Source organism: Coregonus lavaretus, assembly GCF_964263955.1.
Source record: "Coregonus lavaretus genome assembly, contig: HAP1_SCAFFOLD_999, whole genome shotgun sequence".
Classification (NCBI taxonomy): Eukaryota; Metazoa; Chordata; class Actinopteri; order Salmoniformes; family Salmonidae; genus Coregonus; species Coregonus lavaretus.
In genome coordinates this window covers 99,297-120,152 of record NW_028157599.1, presented here as the reverse complement: position 1 = coordinate 120,152, position 20,856 = coordinate 99,297, and the positions used below count along the sequence as shown (strand labels likewise).

General features: G+C 42.2%; 2 protein-coding genes across 3 annotated transcripts; one reads left to right on the top strand and one right to left on the bottom strand.

Annotated features, from left to right (window-relative positions):
* Positions 1-1,737: 1,737 nt before the first annotated feature.
* LOC311125196 (beta-1,4-galactosyltransferase 1-like) lies at positions 1,738-10,132 on the top strand. Its single transcript, XM_084199249.1, has 7 exons — positions 1,738-2,049; positions 6,323-6,403; positions 6,689-6,924; positions 7,192-7,379; positions 8,094-8,216; positions 8,514-8,618; positions 8,731-10,132. Exons 1-7 carry the CDS (start codon positions 1,821-1,823, stop codon positions 8,888-8,890), a joined length of 1,122 nt encoding a protein of 373 aa, XP_084055375.1. The 5' UTR covers positions 1,738-1,820; the 3' UTR covers positions 8,891-10,132.
* Positions 10,133-10,162: 30 nt separating this feature from the next.
* On the bottom strand, positions 10,163-18,902 carry LOC311125197 (putative pancreatic secretory proteinase inhibitor). Of its 2 annotated transcripts, XR_014612849.1 has the most exons (5): positions 18,758-18,902; positions 18,526-18,598; positions 14,277-14,467; positions 12,387-12,421; positions 11,935-11,987 (listed from the first exon to the last, which is right to left on the bottom strand). XR_014612849.1 is itself a non-coding variant. In XM_084199250.1 (4 exons), exons 1-4 carry the CDS (start codon positions 12,808-12,810, stop codon positions 10,225-10,227), a joined length of 249 nt encoding a protein of 82 aa, XP_084055376.1. In that variant the 5' UTR covers positions 12,811-14,211; the 3' UTR covers positions 10,163-10,224. The 2 variants fall into 2 exon arrangements, 1 of the variants encoding a protein (XP_084055376.1); XM_084199250.1 differs by lacking the exons at positions 14,277-14,467; positions 18,526-18,598; positions 18,758-18,902 and adding exons at positions 10,163-10,270; positions 12,756-14,211 and having other exon boundaries at positions 11,875-11,987.
* Between the last annotated feature and the right edge of the window lie 1,954 nt (positions 18,903-20,856).

Genomic DNA, 20,856 nt, shown 5'->3' with positions numbered 1-20,856 from the left:
GGTATCGTTGGAGGAGGTGTGGGCAAACCTCCTCTTTCCCATCGCCTCAAGGTGTTCATCACCCCTTCCATGGCGGTGCCGAGATCCTGGATCATGGCCGCTTGTTGTATAACGCGCTCCTCCAGTGATCCAGCTGGCACCGCCGCTCCTGCTGACTCCATGTCTAGGTGTGTTATTCTGTCACGCGACGTGTATGCGGTAGCGAAGTCAAAAGCGGGACACAGAGCGGCTGGCAACGTTTTTTACTGAACACAGTAAAATCAACGTACAAAACAACAAACCTCCAAACAGGGAGGAAAGCACAAAGACCCGTACATACAAGAACTGCCGGAATGACAACAAACAATAACACACAAAATACCAATGAGAGACAGGGGTTAATATAGGGAATACAATCCAACATAATGGGAAACAGGTGTAAACAATAAAGACCAAACACCGAAACATCGATCGGCAGCAGCTAGTACTCCGGGGACGACGAACGCCGAAGCCTGCCCGAGCAAGGAGGAGGAGCAGCCTCGGCTGAATCCGTGACATGATCCATCCTCAGTTTTCTCCTATCACAGCAATTAAACTGTAACTATTTTAAAGTCATCATAGGAGTCAAGGTGAAACCCCTGAGTGGTTTCCCTCTCCGGCAACTGAGTTAGGAAGGACGCCTGTTTCTTTGTAGTGACTGGGTGTATGGATACACCATCCAAAGGGTAATTAATAACTTCAACATGCTCAAAGGGATATTCAATGTCTGCTTTAAAAATAAATATGTACAGTACCAGTCCAAAGTTTGGACACACCTACTCATTCCATGGTTTTTTCTTTATTTTTACTATGTTCTACATTGTAGAATAATAGTGAAGGCATCAAAACTATGAAATAACACATATGGAATCATGTAGTAACCAAAAAAGTGTTAAACTAATCTAAATATATTTTATATTTAAAATTCTTCAAAGTAGCCACCCTTTGCCTTGATGACAGCTTTGCACACTCTTGGCATTCTCTCAAACAGCTTCATGAGGTAGTCACCTGGAATGCATTTCAATTAACAGGTGTGCCCATACAACTTATTATGTGACTTGTTAAGCACAGTTTTACTCCTGAACTTATTTAGGCTTGCCATAACAAAGGGTTTGAATACTTATTCCTTTTTAATTAATTTGTAAAAATGTCTAAAAACACAATTTTACTTTTACATTGTGGGGGTATTGTGTGTAGGCCAGTGACACAAAATCTCAATTGAATCCATTTTAAATGCAGGCTGTAACACAACAAAGTGTGGAAAAATTCAAGTGGTGTGAATACTTTCTGAAGGCACTGTCATTACAACAGATAATTATAGACTAACAAGTGACAACTACTTAATTAAATGTGTTACTTAAACATACTTGGTTAACTCCTGTTTCCCTTCCCCCAAGGGAATGAATGCATCTGTCTGCGTCTCCCCTCACATACAATCATGTTTATTCCATATCAATCCATATCCACAGTAAGTCAAATTCAGGAAAATAATTAATCAAATAATTTCCCATTACATCTACCATAGCCCAGTGGCGGCTAATGCCGCTAGAAACTCAGATGTCAAGATACCGATACTGTCAGTGGTGTTCAAGGGCTTGTCAACAGCTTGGTTTTTATGTGACGTTGAAGTGCTTCACAAAATATATAAGGTTGGTCAATTGTTGTTTTGTAATCTGACGTCAAATGTTGGCAGAAAAACTGGCAAGGCAGGTCGAGCACACCATTGAGTGAATGTGGTGTGGAAGCTTGTTACCAGTAAACTTTTGTTTTGTAGCCTTTGATTCACGGCACACAACGGTGAGATGCTGAAAAAACTATTCTGCTGCCTTTTGCTTTTAGGTCTCTTTTCTATCTCAGTATATTGCTGGTATCAACTGAGCACCTCGAATGTTACTGAATCGAGTAGGAATGCTTTGCTGTCCAGTTTAAATGATACCCAAAGTGAAGATGGATTAATTAAATCAGGAGTCTATTACAGAGTTTTCCGCTTAGAGTCAGACTTCTGGAAAGAACAAATAATGAAAGAAAATGGTAAGTAATGTGCTGTATAGCTTCTAAATATATGCAAATAGATGGACATTTTGACACTACTATAATATATTTTAAAAATAAGGTCACAAAAGACTGAAGACATTTGAAAATAAGATTTTAATGATGTAATTTCATTGCACATGTATTGCATAGTACGCTAAAAGGCTATTATTGATGACATTATTTGAGCATAGCTTTCATATAGCGTTATATTTCTTAACTCACACAGTAGAAGTACATTAAATACATACATAGTGAAATTGGTATGACCAACAGGTATGAATGATGTATCACGGCAGGTAGCTTAGTGGTTAAGAGCGTTGTGCCAGTAACCGAAAGGTCGCTGGTTCTAATCCCCGAGCCGACTAGGTGAAAAACCTGTCGATGTGCCCTTGAGCAAGGCACTTAACCCTAATTGCTCCTGTATGTCGCTCTGGATAAGAGCGTCTGCTAAATGACATTTATTTATCATGATTCTCAGGTTACCAATGTGTTAGTCTCACGTTACCATACCTCCAAAATCACATCATTGTCACGCCTCCCTTGGAGATCTGGAGAATTATGTATTGCAAAAACGATTTGAATGGTCCGCTGCAAGATTTTGATTGGATGTTACATTTTAAGAACCATCCCCCACACGCGTGGAAGGGGTGCTGTGCAGTGTTGCCAACTTAGCGACTTTGTCGCTATATTTAGCGAGTATTCAGACCCCTCTAGCGACAGATTTTCAAGAAAGCGACTAGCGACAAATCTAGCGACTTTTTCTGGTGTTATAGGGGACTTTTGAAGACGTGGAAGCACGTATCGTTCTTACTCTGCCGCCGCTGCTCGTTGGCCCTCCCCCGTCCCAAAGCACTCACAGGCGGCCCATTCCTCGCAGCAGTCCCTCCCAGCTGCTGTCAGAGCAGGATATGTTCCGTATGACTGCAAATGAATCGCGGATGTGGGAAGCCGCCGCTGGCTGATCCCGCACTGACTGACATAAAAAAAAAAAGAATCGACAGAAGGAAGTTCATTTGTAGTTCTAAACATATTTAGGGTGTTTTTTACTCACTTTTAGTCTCTCCCACGACGTTATTCCTCTCCTACAGCATCCATCACAATTACATACGAATGGCAATTTATGCAAATTAGCGGCTTTTAGGACAGCCAATAGCTACTTTCCTTACTGAGGAGTTCGCAACACTGTGACAGTGCATCACCGATGGTAAAGTACAGCGCATTTTGTTACGTTACAGCCTAATTATAAAATGGGATTAAACAAACATTTTCCCTCATCAATCTACACACAATACCACATAATGACTAAGCGAAACCAGGTTTTTAGAAATTGTTGCACATTTATAAAAATAAAAAAAATACGTATTTACGTAAGTATTCAGAATCTTTGCTATGACAATCGAAATTGAGCTCAGGTGCATCCAGTTTCCATGGGTCATTCTTAACACGTTTCTACAACTTGATTGGAGTCCACCTGTGGTAAATTCAATTGATTGGACATGATTTGGAAAGGCACACACCTGTCTACATAAGGTCCCACATTTGACAATGCATGTCAGAGCAAAAACCAAGCCATGAGGTCGAAGGAATTGTCCGTAGAGCGCCGAGACAGGATTGTGTCAAGGCACCTATCTGGTGACGGGTACCAAAAAGTTTCAGGAGCGTTGAAGGTCCCCAAGAACACAGTGGCCTCCATCATTCTTAAATGGAAGAAGTTTGGAACCACCAAGACTCTTCCTAGAGCTGGCCGCCCGGCCAAATTGAGCAATCGGGGAGAAGGGCCTTGGTCAGGGAGGTGACCAAGAACCCGATGGGTACTCTGACAGAGCTCCAGAGTTCCTCTGTGGAGATGGGAGAACCTTCCAGAAGGACAACCATCTCTGCAGCACTCCACCAATCAGGCCTTTATGGTAGAGTGGCCAGACGGAAGCCACTCCTCAGTAAAAGGCACATGACAGCCTGCTTGGAGTTTGCCAAAAGGCACCTAAAGGACTCTCAGACCATGAGAAACAAGATTCTCTGGTCTGATGAAACCAAGATTGAACTATTTGGCCTGAATGCCAAGTGCCACGTCTGGAGGAAACCTGGCACCATCCCTACGGTGAAGCATGGTGGTGGCAGCATCATGCTGTGGGGATGTATTTCAGCGGCAGGGACTGGGAGACTAGTCAGGATCGAGCGAAAGATGAATGGAGCAAAGTACAGAGAGATGTTATAATAATAATAATAATAATATAATATGCCATTTAGCAGACGCTTTTATCCAAAGCGACTTACAGTCATGCGTGCATAATTTTTTTTGTGTATGGGTGGTCCCGGGGATCGAACCCACTACCCCGGCGTTATAAGCGCCGTGCTCTACCAGCTGAGCTACAGAGGACCACCATCTTGATGAAAACCTGCTCCAGAGCGCTCAGGACCTCAGATTGGGTCAAAGGTTCACCTTCCAACAGGACAATGACCCTAAACATACAGCCAAGACAATGCAGGAGTGGCCACGGGACAAGTCTCTGAATGTCCTTGAGTGGCCCAGCCAAAGCCCGGACTTGAACCCGATCGAACATCTCTGGAGAGACCTGAAAATAGCTGTGCTGCGACGTTCCCCATCCAACCTGACAGAGCTTGAGAGGATCTGCAGAGAAGAATGGGAGAAACTCCCCATATACAGGTGTGCCAAGCTTGTAGCGTCATACCCAAGAAGACTAGGCTGTAATCGCTGCCAAAGATGCTTCAACAAAGTACTGAGTAAAGGGTCTGAATACTTATGTAAATGTGATATTTCAGTATTTTTTTAAATACATTTTGCAAACATTTCTTAAAACCTGTTTTTTTTCTTTGTCATTATGGGGTATTGTGTGTAGATTGATGAGGGGAAAATAATTAAATCAATTTTAGAGTAAGGCTGTAACGTAACAAAATGTGGAAACAGTCAAGGGGTCTGAATACTTTCCAAATGCACTGTAGCTATTCTCTGCTTCAGATGACAGATGCCCATAAGGCCAGTAATGCCATCATACTGAAGGCCTATGGCTGCACTGGCGATGCATGCCGTATGATAAGCTGCTAAATGGATTCAGATAGCTGATATACTGAGACAGAGTGACAATCAAATAAAACAGATTGGAGATCTTACAACTAGACAAAAAGGAAATGTTCATTTGAGAATAAAACACAGAAACACAGACGCATTAGACACAGAACCCCTTCCCTTCTTTATTGCAGGATTGTTGATTAATCAACATTGACACTAGTTCATTTTGAATAATAGTTTAACAATTAAAACAAGTTTCTCACTAACTGTAAGTCGCTCTGGATAAGAGCGTCTGCTAAATGACTAAAATGTAAATGTAAATGTATACAAATATGCAGTGGTGATTTTAGCATGTAAATCTTGGTGGGGCAAACTCAACCAATCAGTTCTTTATGCATGCCAGCAAAGCCACTACACAACACAACACTAAACAATACATTAATTGCACAATAACGGTGACAAACAGTGCCCGTAAACTGTTAGGGCCTACATAAAGCTGTCTCGACAACGGCGCTTTCCTTTCAGCAACATGGAGAGAACCCTTACTACTGCTACACCTGGCTATCAGCGGAGCCTCGTCTGGCAGCGAAACAGTTCATTCAGCCTCATTTACTGCCTTTTTAAAAGCCATAGCTGATATGGCTGACTTGCTTAAATTAATAAAGTTTCTACTGACTGCTTGTGGATTTGTGTAAATCGATAAGAACCGCATTCTCCAATAATCACAAATGCCGACATGAGTTTTGAACCATACACAAACATTATTACATTTATGTTCAGTAAATTCATAATGTTTGTTCTTACATCATTAACACTTAGCTCTAAGTATAAGCAAGTGCAAGCAAACGAGCTGTGATGAGGTAGGCCTATTCGTTCAGCACTTTCAAAATGGACAGCGACAGAAATGGAATGTGAGTCCATTTAACTTATTATGTGATTTGTTAAGCTAAATTTTACTCCTGAACTAATTTAGGCTTGGCTAAACAAAGGGGCTGAATACTGATGCAACAACTATATTTTAGTTATACATTTTTTATTTATCTTTAAATATATTTAAAATGTCTTCCACAGAGTATTTTGTATAGATTGTTGAATTTTTTTTTTTACATGAATTCCATTTTAATCCCACTTTGTAACACAATAAAATTAGAAGAAATCCAAGGGGTCTAAATAATACTTTTGCAAGGCATTCACATTTTCTTTTGTCCAGCACCTGAACCAATTGAATATTTTATTTTTCAGAAACTACAGAGACCAAAACCCACAAGACCCCCCTTGTGACCGAAGAATTAAAGAAATGCCCAGATCCCTCTCCACTTCTTGGTACATGGTAACATGGAAAACAATAAACACAATTCTCTATCAATACCATTTCTAAAGGCATCAAGTCGCCACATTAATAGATTTTAAGTTGTGGTCCTCTGTAGCTCAGCTGGTAGAGCACGGCGCTTGTAACGCCAAGGTAGTGGGTTCGATCCCCGGGACCACCCATACACAAAAAAAATGTATGCACGCATGACTGTAAGTCGCTTTGGATAAAAGCGTCTGCTAAATGGCATATTATTATTATTATTATAAGTTCATTTTCACTTTTTTCCTGATCTGCAGTGGGGCCTCTCAGGGTTGAGTTCTCTACGCCAGTCAGCTTGGACACAGTGAGGAAGGAGAACCCAGGTCTGCAGGAAGGAGGTCGCTACAAACCACATGACTGCGTCGCCCTCCAGAAGGTTGCTCTCATCATCCCCTTCCGCAATCGCGACAATCACCTCAAGTTCTGGCTCTACTACCTCCATCCCATCCTTCAGCGCCAACAGCTGGACTATGGTGTCTACGTCATCAATCAGGTACAGTACAACACACATTTGGAAATGTAAAACTTACATTTAACACTTACATTTAAACACTTGAATCAAACATGTAACGCCTGTTTCCGGGAAACAGATTAAGCCTAATTCTGGACTAAATAGCTATTACAATGGATATTCTCCATTCAGCATGCTATTAAGTCCAAGATTAGGACTAATGTGTTTCCAGAAAACTGTTCCTTAAATTATGTAGTCTACAGTAAGATGTTTCATCTTCATCTTGAGGACGCCTTTTAACTTTATTAGGATGGAGAGAACACGTTCAACAGGGCCAAGCTGATGAACATTGGCTATGCTGAGGCCCTGAAAGAGTATGACTACGACTGCTTTGTGTTCAGTGACGTGGACATCATCCCCATGGATGACCGCAACACCTACAAATGCTTCAGCCAGCCCAGACACCTGTCTGTCTCCATGGACAAGTTTGGTTTCAAGTACGTGTGATGTCCTATTGCAGTGCTACAGTACGGTGCAGACCTCAACCGATAACCTTTCTTTTGGAGTGAACTATCACTTTAAATGATTAAACGCTGACTCATTGTTATGATAAACGCTGACTCATTGTTATGATTACGGTAAATGCCAGAGTTGTTGTTAATGTTTCCTCATACCTACAGTATTACCCAGGGGGAAAGGACACTAAGGGCTGGGTTCAATCTGTTTTGCTGAAGCGTTACAGATTGCGCGATTTAAATGTAAAGGTATTTTCCGATTGAACCGACATATGCAGCGTTTACCGTAAATGCAGTCTCCACTAACACAGGAACATTGCTTCTAAATGTAATTCAGGCTACAACACGGAACTTAAGCGGTACGGATTGAATAGATCCCTCACACTTCTTCCATTCACACCTTCGGAGGCACAGCACAACAGAACAGGAAACTATAATATATCATAATATATGTCATTTAGCAGACACTTTTATCCAAACGTGACTTAGTCATGCGTGCATACATTTGTCCCCAGGAATCAAATCCACTATCCTGACATTGCAAGCTCAATGCTCTACTTACTGAGCTACAGAGGACAATCAAGAGAGAGCCCATCAAGTCCAATGCCACAACCACTCGGCCATCACAGCTAATAGTATATATGTATATCTGATTGAGCATATAGATTTTTTTGTTTGTCTTTGTCTCATTCATAGTTTGCCCTATAATCAGTACTTTGGCGGTGTCTCATCATTGAGTAAGGAGCAGTTCCTGAAAGTCAACGGCTTTCCCAACAACTACTGGGGCTGGGGTGGTGAAGATGACGACATTTTCAACAGGTAAGAAAATGTCTAACCCCATAAACATGTAGTATAGCATAACTCTTAATCTTACTAACTTTTGCCTGCTCATAAAATCACATGATCAGTATCTCCGGATGACGTCATCGGAAACACATCTTTCACTTAACACTTATCACTTATCTTTTCGACTACAAAACATAGAAACCTGCCGTTGTCACATTATGTTGACATTGCGGTGGTGCTGGAGATTATGCATTTTGTTCTGGAAAAGGGTGATTTTTTTCCTTTAAAATCAATTTAATCAAATTCCTATCATTGGTTTGATTTCCGTAGGTTGAATAACAGAGGAATGTCCATCTCTCGTCCGGACGGCGTAGTCGGACAATGCCGGATGATCCGTCACGAAAGAGACCAAAATAACAACGCCAATCCTCAGAGGTAAAGCTTCAGAACAACCGCGTTCACTAGATTCCCCCTCACATTTCTTACTGCCACCTGTTCCCCAACTATCCTCCAAATGGTGTTGACAGTTGATTATTTTGCCCTGCAGGTTCAAGAGAATAGCTCACACGTTAATGACGATGGATACCGATGGCCTCAACTCTCTCGAGTACAAAGTTGTCACAGTTGAAAAGCACGACCTGTTCACAAAGATTACAGTAGATGTGGGGACGCCACCCAAAGAAGAAGACATGGACAAAGATGAATGATGGAGAGATGAACAAGCAGGGCCAGATTCGGGGCCCCACACACAAAAACAAAATATGTATTATTATTATTTTTTTTTGGGGGGGGACAGCGAATTTCCTTAAATGAAACACAATTCACACAGAGAACAATGTGCAGTTTTATCATGCTATTCTACACATTTTCTCATGAGGCTGAGAGAAAACGTAGCAGATTCAAAGCTCATTTCCTGCAATTCTACACATTTTGCCATGACGCTGAGAGAAAATGTTGCAGATTTAAAGCTAATTTCCTGCAATTCTACATATTTTTCCATGGCTTATGACGCGTTAATATGCTGTCTGGGGGGACCCTGACCTCCAGGGGGCTTGGTGGCCCCGGGGCACATGCCCTGTGTGCCCGTTCGTAAATCCAGCCCTGTGAAGAAGGCAGGAACCACCTTGAATGAGTTCAAGGAAACTGCCCAGAACAGAGTTAACTGGAGATGCATCGTTGAGGCCCTTTGCTCCACTAGGAGCTGAAAGAAATAAGTCAAGCAAGTGCGGTCAAGAGGATGCCTGTGTTAAAAGTGTATGTAAATGTCTGTTGTCACCTGTGCATACAGTACGAGAGGTGCTGGGTAAAGAGGGCAGTGCACAATCTATTGCATTAACCAATAACCTATTGCAGAGGCTGCAGCATTATATTGTAACACTATAAAACCTTAACATCTACTAACTGACTTAGTATGAATCTTTGAGGAGGTGTCATGATGTCCACCTACTAATTGGCACGTTTGTCCCTCAAGCTGCCCAATTGGCAGAGCTTTGTGTAGTACTGCCTTCAACTGCTTTCGCCGTAACTCAGAAATACAAGGACCCAACTCTGAAATAGCCACTAAAAAGACCTTCCAAGTTCGAATTACAAGTGGGAAAGTCTGAGATGATTTTGATACCCAAGTTTACGAGTTGTGACGTTTCATCTCTGACCTTTCACCTTTTCAAGGATCATTTGAAGGCAGCTTTACTTTCGGTTTACAAATACTGTATTTTTGCTCTACACTAGGGCTATGGAATGTAAAGGCTTCAGAGGTTTGTCATATTTTGTTGGTAAAACTGTGTTGATTTTACTTTTTGATATTGTTGCCTTTCCTCTTTTTAGTTATTTTTTGTGTGAAAATCTTAACTTTAATTTTGTATTTATGGTTGTTATTGGGCTTTTATAGTGTGGCTACTGTGTGAGCCATGGAAACCTCCAATAAACAAAAACAAAATGTTCAACTGTTCAAAATGAAATGACAGAGACCTCTTCCTTTATTTTCTAATTGGTTTAATATCTGGTCATGATGATGTTATTTGTTTGGTGATGTCAGACCCAGCTAGCAGCTCTCCTCCTTCATGACCAAGATGTCCATTCTGGTCTCCCTGTAGAGAGAGGAATGTTCATGCCATGATTTATTTATTATGTTGTTTGGTATGAATTATATTCAATATTGTTGTTTTGTACATACAGACTGAATTCAATGAAACCTGCTCTCATAGGGGGGAAATATATATAGATGTAGGATCCTAATTTGATCACACTTTTGTTGCTGAGAATTTTCCTGCACATCAGGAAATGCAAACTTGTAGTGTATTTGAGTTTTTAAAAGGCTTCTAAGGTTTGAAATTTCAGACTTGATTTGCCCTAACGAAAAACTGACCTACCCCTACAAAAATGTCCATTAATTACAATCCACATAATAATTCACATTTCCTGTTGCTGCAGGATTATTTTCCTGCTGTAGCAAACTGGCTCAAATTAAGATCCTACATCTGTAGTATATGTGTGTCATCATGATCTAGGTTTCCATCCAATTGGCGACAGATTTTAAATTAATAAAGAAAATATGCACATTTTCCCACCAGTGGTGTGTTTCCACCAAACGGACTTGTTTCAGATCAAATTCAGTGCGCGAGTACAAAATGTACTTTTCCGCTTAAGTTTTCATGTACCGAATAAAAATCTAAAGTTCAATGTGTTTCCATCGCATTTTCAACTCTACCGATAGTTTTGTCACAAAAACTGTATCGTTAAATAGCAAATGGTCTTGGCACGTGCGCTCTAGCCAACAGATCGCAGATACAGTGCGGGAGGGCTATGCGGGTAGGCTAGTCATCAACATGAGATTGTTATGGATAAGAGCGAGAATATTTGTATTTGTCAAATGGCAGTCAAGCATTGATCATCATGTCATGTCACCAGAATAAGACCCTCGATATGTATTGGAAAGGAGCATCAAGGTCACCTTGCACATTCACCACCCTGTGATGTTCATCATAACTTATTTCATCTGTAGCCTAATAAACTGCATGTTTTCCCGAGTTGTTGTGGGAGGACTACACAGCATATCATCGCGTGACTTCAAGTTTACTTTGATATGATGGTTATTATATCAATATTTGCGCTTAAATTTGCGCCACCATTTCTCGCATAATTCATTTTACCGACACAAAAAGATCCCACCATGTCGAACAAATTAGGCCCATCTGTCGGCATTTATAAAATGTTACCTAAACTACCTGTTTTCATCACAGCTTGTCGTGATTTTCTAAAAATACGGTATGACTTTACTCACATAAACTGTGGATGGAAACGTGGTTACATAAGCACTTTACTGGGCACAATTTTACATTGTAGGAGCCTACAGTATGTGGATTTTCCTGAAATACTGGTTTGATTGAATTCAGTCCCTTGTACTTCAGTATTTTACTGGAGGTGTTAAGTGTTGTTTCTGCAAACTGACTCTCAGCCTTATAGTGACAAGGTTAGACAGGGCAGGACAGGGCTGTGAGAAAGGAGCAGCTGTGTCCCAGGGAAATTGTTCAAATACTTTTAGGGTGTTTTAACTTGTCTCGAGTGCCTGATGGGCAGGGTTAGCCATTTTGGAACTAGTCTATTGGTTCCATTGTACCAGGCAAGCTCATTCAAGCCCAGTATCTGAAATGATTTCAAATAGTACTTTAACCAAGGTATGTACAGTACTCACTGTCTCTGGACACAGAGTGCACACTCATTGGGGTAGGTGTTGCCATCAGTGCCACACACAGGAGCCAAGTTCATAGGGCAAGCCAAGATCTCCACCATCTCGCCACAAGATGGCTGCAAAACAATCTCACATTTACTCTTAAGACCAAGGGCATGGGCAATCAGGAGAGGAGTAACATTGCATAACGCTCAGATATAAATGCATTGTGTAGAACAGGTATGATATTATTGCATGTCATATAGAATAGGGATCGATTGTGTCAGGCTCTATTGACTTCATTTCTATCTGCTGCCACATTCTGAATATTTCATCACACTGAATTCAAAGAATAGGGTGAAATTGTCCCTAGATGCTGAGCTTGTTTTTTGCATTTTCCCTGCTAATGGTTAAGATTATGATTGGGGAGGGGAATCTGATCCCTGATCTGTAACTTCACCCCAAACTGAATTCACACCAGGTTTGGTTTAAGAAGCAGCATTCACATTAAATATTCAACATAAGATCAGCCGTACCTTTCTGTAAAGTCTAGAGTTTTCTTCTTCTGCGCCTGAAGAAAACAAATAGTATGTTACAATGTTTTTTCAAATCACCTCAAGAATGTTATTACAATGTCAGCCCATGGAGGTTTAGATAACATGATACACATTTAACCATCATCTCATGTACTGTACATTAAAACTGGTATATCATCTGGCCACCTAGCCATAATAGTCTCAACATAGTTTCATAGTCCCTTGACTCCAGCAGATGGCTGGAGCAAGCTTTCCTCACAGATACTGAAATACTCCATGGTTCAATCAATGCTTTCTCTGAATATTTAATTCAATTCAAGAAACTTTATTAATCCCCAAGATATCACACAGAAAACAGGAGTACTTGACCTGTAAAGGCGGCAAGGAGCATCACACACAGCAGCATCACTACTTTTCCAGCCATGTTGTCAGTGAGTAGACAGTGATTGTGCCCTATCTAACAGTCTCTCTGTGGTTATTATGAAGCAGCAGGTGTGAGAACTTTCACAGCTGACAGGAGTCAGGATGTGTCCCAAATGGCACCCTATCCCCTATAATATAGTGCACTACTTTTCACCAAAGTCCTATGGACCCTGGTCAGAGCCTGGTCAAAAGTAGTGCATTATATAGGGAGTAGGGTGCCATTTGAGACACAAATGGACTTCACTCAGCTAACAGATGATGAAATACATGTTGAAGTGCTGTAGTTTTACATTCCTATGTCTTCACCTTTGAGTGTTGGAGCTGATTATGGGGGTCCTGGGAGATATCCTGAACCTTTTTATTATTGCTTCAGTGAGTTGTAGTAACACTTTACCTGTACCACAGACAGGTACCCAGGCGCACAACCTGCGGGGGAAGGGTACATGACCCCTCAATACTAGAGACAGGCCAATTTGACCCCCTCAATAATATACCATGATGAATGTGATGGATTGGAATTTGTTTTCATTCTGATTTATCAGGGGGTGCTGCAGCACCCTCAACACCCCGACTTCCCGCGGCTATGGATGTAAATCTCTGTTGTGGTATTTTCATCTGTACATAGGAGAGGTGCTGGATAGAGAGGGCAGCGCACAACTATTGCTTAACCTATTGCAGAGGCTGCAGCAGTTATATTGCAATACCGTATAACCGTAACATCTACTAACTGACTTAGTATGAATCTTTGAGGAGGTGTCATGATGTCCACCTACTAATTGGCACGTTTGTCCCTCAAGCTGCTCAACCGGCAGAGCTTTGTGTAGTGCTGCCTTCAACTTCCATCAGAAATTCGGAAATACGAGGTTTCAACTCTGAAATAACCACTTAAACGATCCTCCATGTTGGAATTACAAGTGGAAAAGTCTGAGATAATTTTGATACCCAAGTTTACGAGTTGTGATGTTTCATCTCTGACCTTTCACCTTTTCAAGGATCATTGGAAGACAGCATTACTTTTGGTTGACCAATACTGTATTATTGTTCTACATCAAACAAGGGCTATGGAATGTAAAGGTTTCAGACCTAGAGATGTGTCATATTTTGTGAACTTGAATTTTATGTATTTTTTGTTGTTGTTGAATGTCTATTGGGCTATACATTTTGTATTATAGTGTGGTGTTTTTGTAATGTGTGAGCCATAGGAATCTCCCATAGACAAAAACAGAATGCTGTTCAACTGTTGTTCAATATAAAAATATAAAAAACAGAGACCTCTTCCTTTATTTGCCAATGTATTTATCATCTGGTCATGATGATGTCCTTTGTGTGGTGATGTTGCCTGACAACTCAACATGAATTTAATTTCGCTGCTCTATCGATCAGTCTGAACCTGGTATCCTAGAAGTTGTTTGCGCTTATGTCAAAATGACGTGATTCATGATTCGTGTAGGCCAGCTCTGGACGAACCATTGGTTTCTGGGACCAATCAGAACGGTTTGAATGTGTTCGCATTCCAGAAGTCGTCGGGGAAGAAGCATAGCCAGTCTCAACGTGGAGAAGAAACGATAGTGGCCGTGGCGTTTGGCCGGCGCATTGTGGATTGGTAGCCAGGCAAGCACGTCCCCCCATGCCTGATCAAAATGTCCATTCCAGTTTCCCTGTAAAAAGACAAATGTTCATGTTTACACTGATTTATTTATTATGTCTTGGGGTATGAATAAAACATAATTCATTGAATTTAATAGCGCGCTTTTCTTTGAAAAAAATCTCTAAGTGCTACAGCAGGGGTGTCAAACTCATTTTAGCTCAGGGGCCACATGGAGGAAAATCTATTCCCAAGTGGGCCGGACCGGAAAAATCATGGTATATATAACTTGAAAACAACAACTTCAGATAGTTTTCTTTGTTTTAATACGATCTACATACAACATAAATCTGGAGCCTGAGGACAGTGTGTCCAAAATAATACAAGCACAACATCACTATTAATCATAAAACACGTCAAGTTTATTTGAAAATTCTAAAGAAAAAGAACACACAAACACACAATGCCTCAGTGATTAACAGAACTGTTTCACAGATCACAAAACTATATCAGGGTGTCATTTCTCAGGCAGAAATGTAGATACAAATAATGAAATCCTGTTCCCCAAACAAGTGCAAGAACCACAGAGTCAAGAATAGGTTAAATATACAAATAAAATAAAATCAATGAAAAACAATAGCACATCAACATAAAAACATATAAACATAAATCTGAAAGCGTTGCTCAAACTCCCGTAACAGTCCCGTTATTTTATCTTTGAACCGCTTCATGTCTGCCACATGTTGGGTCGCGCACACATTTTTCCGACAGGGGAAGTGAGCTGCATCACCACCGGCAAGTTGCGTCTCCCACAATGACAGCTTCAACTTGAAAGAACGTATGCTGTCATAATACTGCGTGACAACTTTATTGCGCCCTTGCAGCTGTTTGCTCAAGTTATTCAGGTGCTCTGTAACATCCACCATAAATGCAAGGTCCTGCATCCATTCTGCGGAATGAAATTCTAACACTGGTTTGCCCTTTTCTTCCATGAACTGTTCAATTTCTTCTCGTAAATCAAAGAAACGCCTCAGCACAGCACCTCGGCTTAACCATCTTACCTCAGTGTGGTATGGCAGGCCATAGATGTGGTCTTTCTCTCTGAGAAGGCTGTCAAACTGACGGTGATTCAGGCTTCTGGATCGGATGAAATTAACAGTTTGGATGACCACCTTCATGACGTTATCCATCTTTAATGACTTGCAACACAAAGCCTCCTGGTGCAAAATACAGTGAAAAGTCCAAAAATCATGTCCTCCATTTGCAGATTGCACTTTCTCTCTGAACTTTGTCACAACGCCTGCTTTTTTCCCAATCATTGAGGGCGCACCATCTGTAGCCAGGCTGACAGCGCGGACCAGTCCACTCCGACCCTGTCCAGCGCGCCGACGAGTGCGGTAAAAATATCAGCTGCTGTCGTTGTATCTGTCATCGGCACCAACTCCACGAACTCCTCGGTGACGGTCAATGTGTCATCAACTCCGCGGATGAAAATGGCCAGTTGTGCAACATCTGTAATGTCCGTGCTTTCATCAATTGCAACCGAAAACGCAATAAATGACTTTACTTTTTGCTTCAACTGGCTGTCCAAATCCACTGAAAGATCGGAAATCCTGTCTGCAACTGTGTTTCTTGTCAGGCTGACATTTGCAAAAGCCTGCCGCTTTTCAGGGCACACAATCTCCGCTGCCTTCATCATGCATGTTTTTACAAATTCACCCTCACTAAATGGTTTTGAAGCCACTGCGATTTCATTAGCAATGAGGTAGCTAGCTTTCACTGCAGCGTCACTGATGTCTCGGCTGTGAGTAAACACAGACTGCTGTTTCTTCAGACCCGCCAACAGTTCATTCACCTTCTCTCATCTCCGCTGTCCTTGAAAGTTGTCATATTTGTCGACATGAAGACTCACATAGTGGCGACGAAGGTTATATTCTTTCAGCACTGCAACATGCTCTGAACACACCAAACATACAGCTTTCCCATTCAATTCCGTGAATAAATAGGATGACCATTTTTCTTGGAACACTCTGCACTCTGTGTCCACTTTTCTCTTTTTTGACAGAGACATATTGGGGCAATGAGGGTGCCAAAGCACATAATGTTAAAAGTAGAAGCCGTAATAAATATCGCGGGCAAAACAAAGTAGCTCATTGGCTGCACGTGCTTGACCTACTTGCTCTGCCCCGGTATAAACAGTTTGCTTGCTTAATACAATTGCTATTGCGCCATCCAGTGGACGCAATTGGAACAGCAGTTTATTTTATAGAAAAATTGCAGCGCATTTTTATACTTTACAAATATATATATATATATATATATATATTTTTTTCAAAATCATCTCGCGGGCCGGATTAAACCCGTTTGCGGGCCTGATCCGGCCCGTGGGCCGGACATTTGACACCCCTGGCTTAGGGTCATTGTCCTGCTGGAAGGTGAACCTCCGTCCCAGTCTCAAATCTCTGGAAGACTGAAACATGTTTCCCTCAAGAATTTCCCTGAATTTAGCGCCATCCATCATTCCTTCAATTCTGACCAGCATGATGCTGCCACTACCATGCTGCACTGTGGGGATGGTGTTACATTTACATTTTAGTCATTTAGCAGACGCTCTTATCCAGAGCGACTTACAGTTAGTGAGTGCATACATTTTTTTTTTCTCATACTGGTCCCCCGTGGGAAACGAACCCACAACCCTGGTGTTGCAAACGCCATGCTCTACCAACTGAGCTACACGGGACTACAAGGGTGATGAGAGGTGTTGGGTTTGCGCCAGACATAGCGTTTTCCTTGATGGCCAAAAATCTCAATTTTAGTCTCATCTGACCAGAGTACCTTCTTCCATATGTTTGGGGAGTCTCCCACATGCCTTTTGGCGAACACCAAACGTGTTTGCTTATTTTTTTAATGATAATTATAATTTTAATTTTAATTATTCTTTAAAAAATTATTCAAGCTCTGTCAAGTTGGTTGTTGATAAGACAGCCATTTTCAAGTCTTGCCATAGATTTTCAATACTGTAACTAGGCCACTCAGGAACATTCAATGCGGTCTTGCTAAGCGACTCCAGTGTATATTTGGCCTTGTGTTTTAGGTTATTGTCCTGCTGAAGGCGAATCTGTCTCCGTGTCTGTTCGAAAGCAGACTGAACCAGGTTTTCCTCTAGGATTTTGCCTGTGCTTACCTCTATTCAGTTTCTTTTTTATCCCCCCAAAAACTCCCTAGTCCTTCCCGATGACAAGCATACCCATAACATGATGCAGCCACCATCATGCTTGAAAATATGAAGAGTGATACTCAATGATGTGTTGTGTTTGTCCCAAACATAACACTTTGTATTCAGGACATAAAGTACATTTCTTTACCACATTTTTACAGTTTTACTTTAGTGCCTTGTTGCAAACAGGGTGCATGTTTTGGAATAGTTTTATTCTGTACTGGCTTCCTTCTTTTTACTCAGTAAATTAGGTTAGTATTGTGGAGTAACTACAATGGTGCTGATGCTGATCCATCCTCAGTTTTCTCCTATTATTGTGGACTAACTACAATGTTGTTTATCCATCCTTAGTTTTCTCCTATTGCAGCCATTAAACTCTGTAACTATTTTAAAGTCACCATTGGCCTCATGGTGAAATCCCTGAGCGGTTTCCTTCCTTTCCGCTAACTGAGTTAAGAAGGACGCCTGTATCTTTGTAGTGGCTGGGTTTATTGATACACTATCCAAAGTGTAATTAATAACTTCACCATGCTCAAAGCGATATTCAATGTCTGCATGTTTTCTACCAATAGGTGCCCTTCTTTGCGAGGCATTGGAAAACATTATCTGTGTTTGAAATTCACTGCTCGACTGAGGGACTTTACAGATGAGGAAGTCATGTTAAACACTATTATTGCACACAGAGTGAGTCCATGCAACTTATTATGTGACTTGTTAAGTACATGTTTACTCCTGAACTTATTTAGGCTTGCCATAAAAAAGGGGTTGAATATTATGTTTATTAATTAATTTGTAATAAAATCCAAAAACATAATTCCACCTTGGCGTTATGGGGTATTGTGACACAATACAGGTGTCAAGTAAAGTGTTACCTTGATGTTACTGTACCGTATGGTCACACAGAGACCCCTTACCGATGGAATAAGAGAATAGTGCAGGAAGAGGTCCATGGATACACCACTGTCACAGGTCTGGTTAGGAGAGCCCCTTCACGACAAAAATAAATAAATCATTAAAAAAGGAAAGTGGACTTTCAGACTGAATAATTTCCTCCATGAACAAATTAGTAAAATGTACGGATTAACAGTTATCAACCTTGACTTTATAACTGATCCAGTAGTTAGCCATAATTAGAATTGTACTCACATGTTGCCTCTTATCATGTTGGAACCACTTTCAGGAAGTAACATAAAAGATAGTCGTTTCTGTTGTTGCTTTTAAGGACTATCTACTGATATCTCTCAAAGAACAGCTTCCTAGTTGCAGTCATGTGACGTACCTTTGACCCCAAAAGCCAACCTTCACAAGTGGCACCTTGTGCTACCGTATTGACTGATATGTTACCGTGCAATAGCACTCTCAACAGAGAGCCCAGTAACAGATAACCAAGGGATCGATTCCCTTTAGGTTTTCTCCCTCCAAAGCATAGTTATTTTCCTGTGAGTTTATCAATACCAAGCTCGTCACTCGTCCTCACTGTAAAAGGAATTATTGTATGGGATATTTTTCAACAGTGCTTTGAGGAACAGTAAGAAACAAAATGTTTTATTTTGAGGAAACAATGCTTTGACGGTTGAGTGCTTTCGATATACTCTGTCATTTAAGTTAGTACTGTGGAGTAAGTCCAATGTTCTTGATCTGTCACGCGACTTGTATGCCGTAGCGAAGTCAAAAGCAGGACACAGAGCGGCTGGCAACGTTTTTTACTGAACACAGTCAAATCAACGTACAAAACAACAAACCTCCAAACAGGGAGGAAAGCACAAAGACCCGTACATACAGAACTGACGGAATGACAACAAACAATAACACACAAAATACCAATGAGAGACAGGGGTTAATATAGGGAATACAATCCAACATAATGGGAAACAGGTGTAAACAATAAAGACCAAACAAGACAAACACCGAAACATCGATCGGCAGCAGCTAGTACTCCGGGGACGACGAACGCCGAAGCCTGCCCGAGCAAGGAGGAGGAGCAGCCTCGGCTGAATCCGTGACAGTACCCCCCCCCCCTCCCCTTGACGCGTGGCTCCAGCCGTGCGCCGACCCCGGCCTCGGGGACGGCCAGGAGGACGCGGAGCAGAGCGAGTCGGATGACTCCGGTGGAAATCCCTCAACAGGGAGGGATCTAGGATGTCCCTCCTAGGGACCCAGCACCGTTCCTCCGGACCGTACCCCTCCCACTCCACGAGATACTGCAGACCCCCCATCCGACGACTCAAATCCACGATGGAATGGACTGAGTACGCCGGAGCCCCCTCGATGTCTAGTGGGGGCGGAGGAGCCTCTCGTATCTCATTCTCCTGGAGTGGACCAGCTACCACCGGCCTGAGGAGAGACACATGGAACGAGGGGTTAATGCGGTAATTAATGGGCAGTTGTAACCTATAACATACCTCGTTCAATCTCCTCAGGACTTTAAATGGCCCCACAAACCGCCGACCCAGCTTCCGGCAGGGCAGGCGAAGGGGCAGGTTTCGGGTCGAGAGCCAGACCCGATCTCCCGGTGCATAAACCGGACCCTCACTGCGGTGGCGATCAGCGCTCGCCTTTTGCCGTCTGATAGCCCGCTGCAGATGGACATGCGCAGCGTTCCAGGTTTCCTCCGATCGCCGAAACCACTCATCCACCACTGGGGCTTCGATCTGGCTCTGATGCCAGGGTGTCAGGACCGGCTGATAACCCAGGACACACTGAAAAGGCGTAAAATTAGTGGAGGAGTGGCGGAGTGAGTTTTGGGCTATCTCTGCCCAGGGGATATACCCCGACCACTCCTCCTGCCGGTCCTGGCAATAGGACCTCAGAAACCTACCCACATCCTGGTTTACTCTCTCCACCTGCCCATTACTCTCAGGGTGAAAACCCGAGGTAAGGCTAATCGAGACCCCCAAACGTTCCATAAACGCCCTCCAGACTCTAGAGGTGAACTGGGGACCCGATCAGACACTATATCCTCAGGCACCCCATAGTGCCGGAAGACATGAGTAAACAGGGCGTTGGCCGTTTGTAGGGCTGTAGGAAGACCTGGCATAGGAATGAGACGGCAGGCCTTAGAAAACCGATCCACAACGACCAAGATCGTGGTATTCCCCTGGGAGGGGGGAAGGTCCGTGACAAAATCCACCGATAGGTGAGACCACGGCCGTTGTGGAACGGGTAGAGGTTGTAACTTCCCTCTGGGCAGGTGTCTAGGCGCCTTACACTGGGCGCACACCGAGCAGGAAGAAACGTAAACCCTC

What these genes read in the sequence shown, in the direction of transcription:
- LOC311125196 (XM_084199249.1), top strand. Translation starts at nt 1,821, where the DNA reads ATGCTGAAAAAACTATTCTGCTGCCTTTTGCTTTTAGGTCTCTTTTCT. An exon ending in GATGACGACATTTTCAACAG is followed by an intron (nt 8,217 to 8,513) that starts GTAAGAAAATGT and finishes TGATTTCCGTAG; the next exon opens with GTTGAATAACAGAGGAATGT. An exon ending in AACAACGCCAATCCTCAGAG is followed by an intron (nt 8,619 to 8,730) that starts GTAAAGCTTCAG and finishes TTTGCCCTGCAG; the next exon opens with GTTCAAGAGAATAGCTCACA.
- LOC311125197 (XM_084199250.1), bottom strand. Translation starts at nt 12,810, where the DNA reads ATGGCTGGAAAAGTAGTGATGCTGCTGTGTGTGATGCTCCTTGCCGCC. An exon ending in ACTCTAGACTTTACAGAAAG is followed by an intron (nt 11,988 to 12,386) that starts GTACGGCTGATC and finishes ATTGTTTTGCAG; the next exon opens with CCATCTTGTGGCGAGATGGT. An exon ending in GCACTCTGTGTCCAGAGACA is followed by an intron (nt 10,271 to 11,874) that starts GTGAGTACTGTA and finishes CTCTCTCTACAG; the next exon opens with GGAGACCAGAATGGACATCT.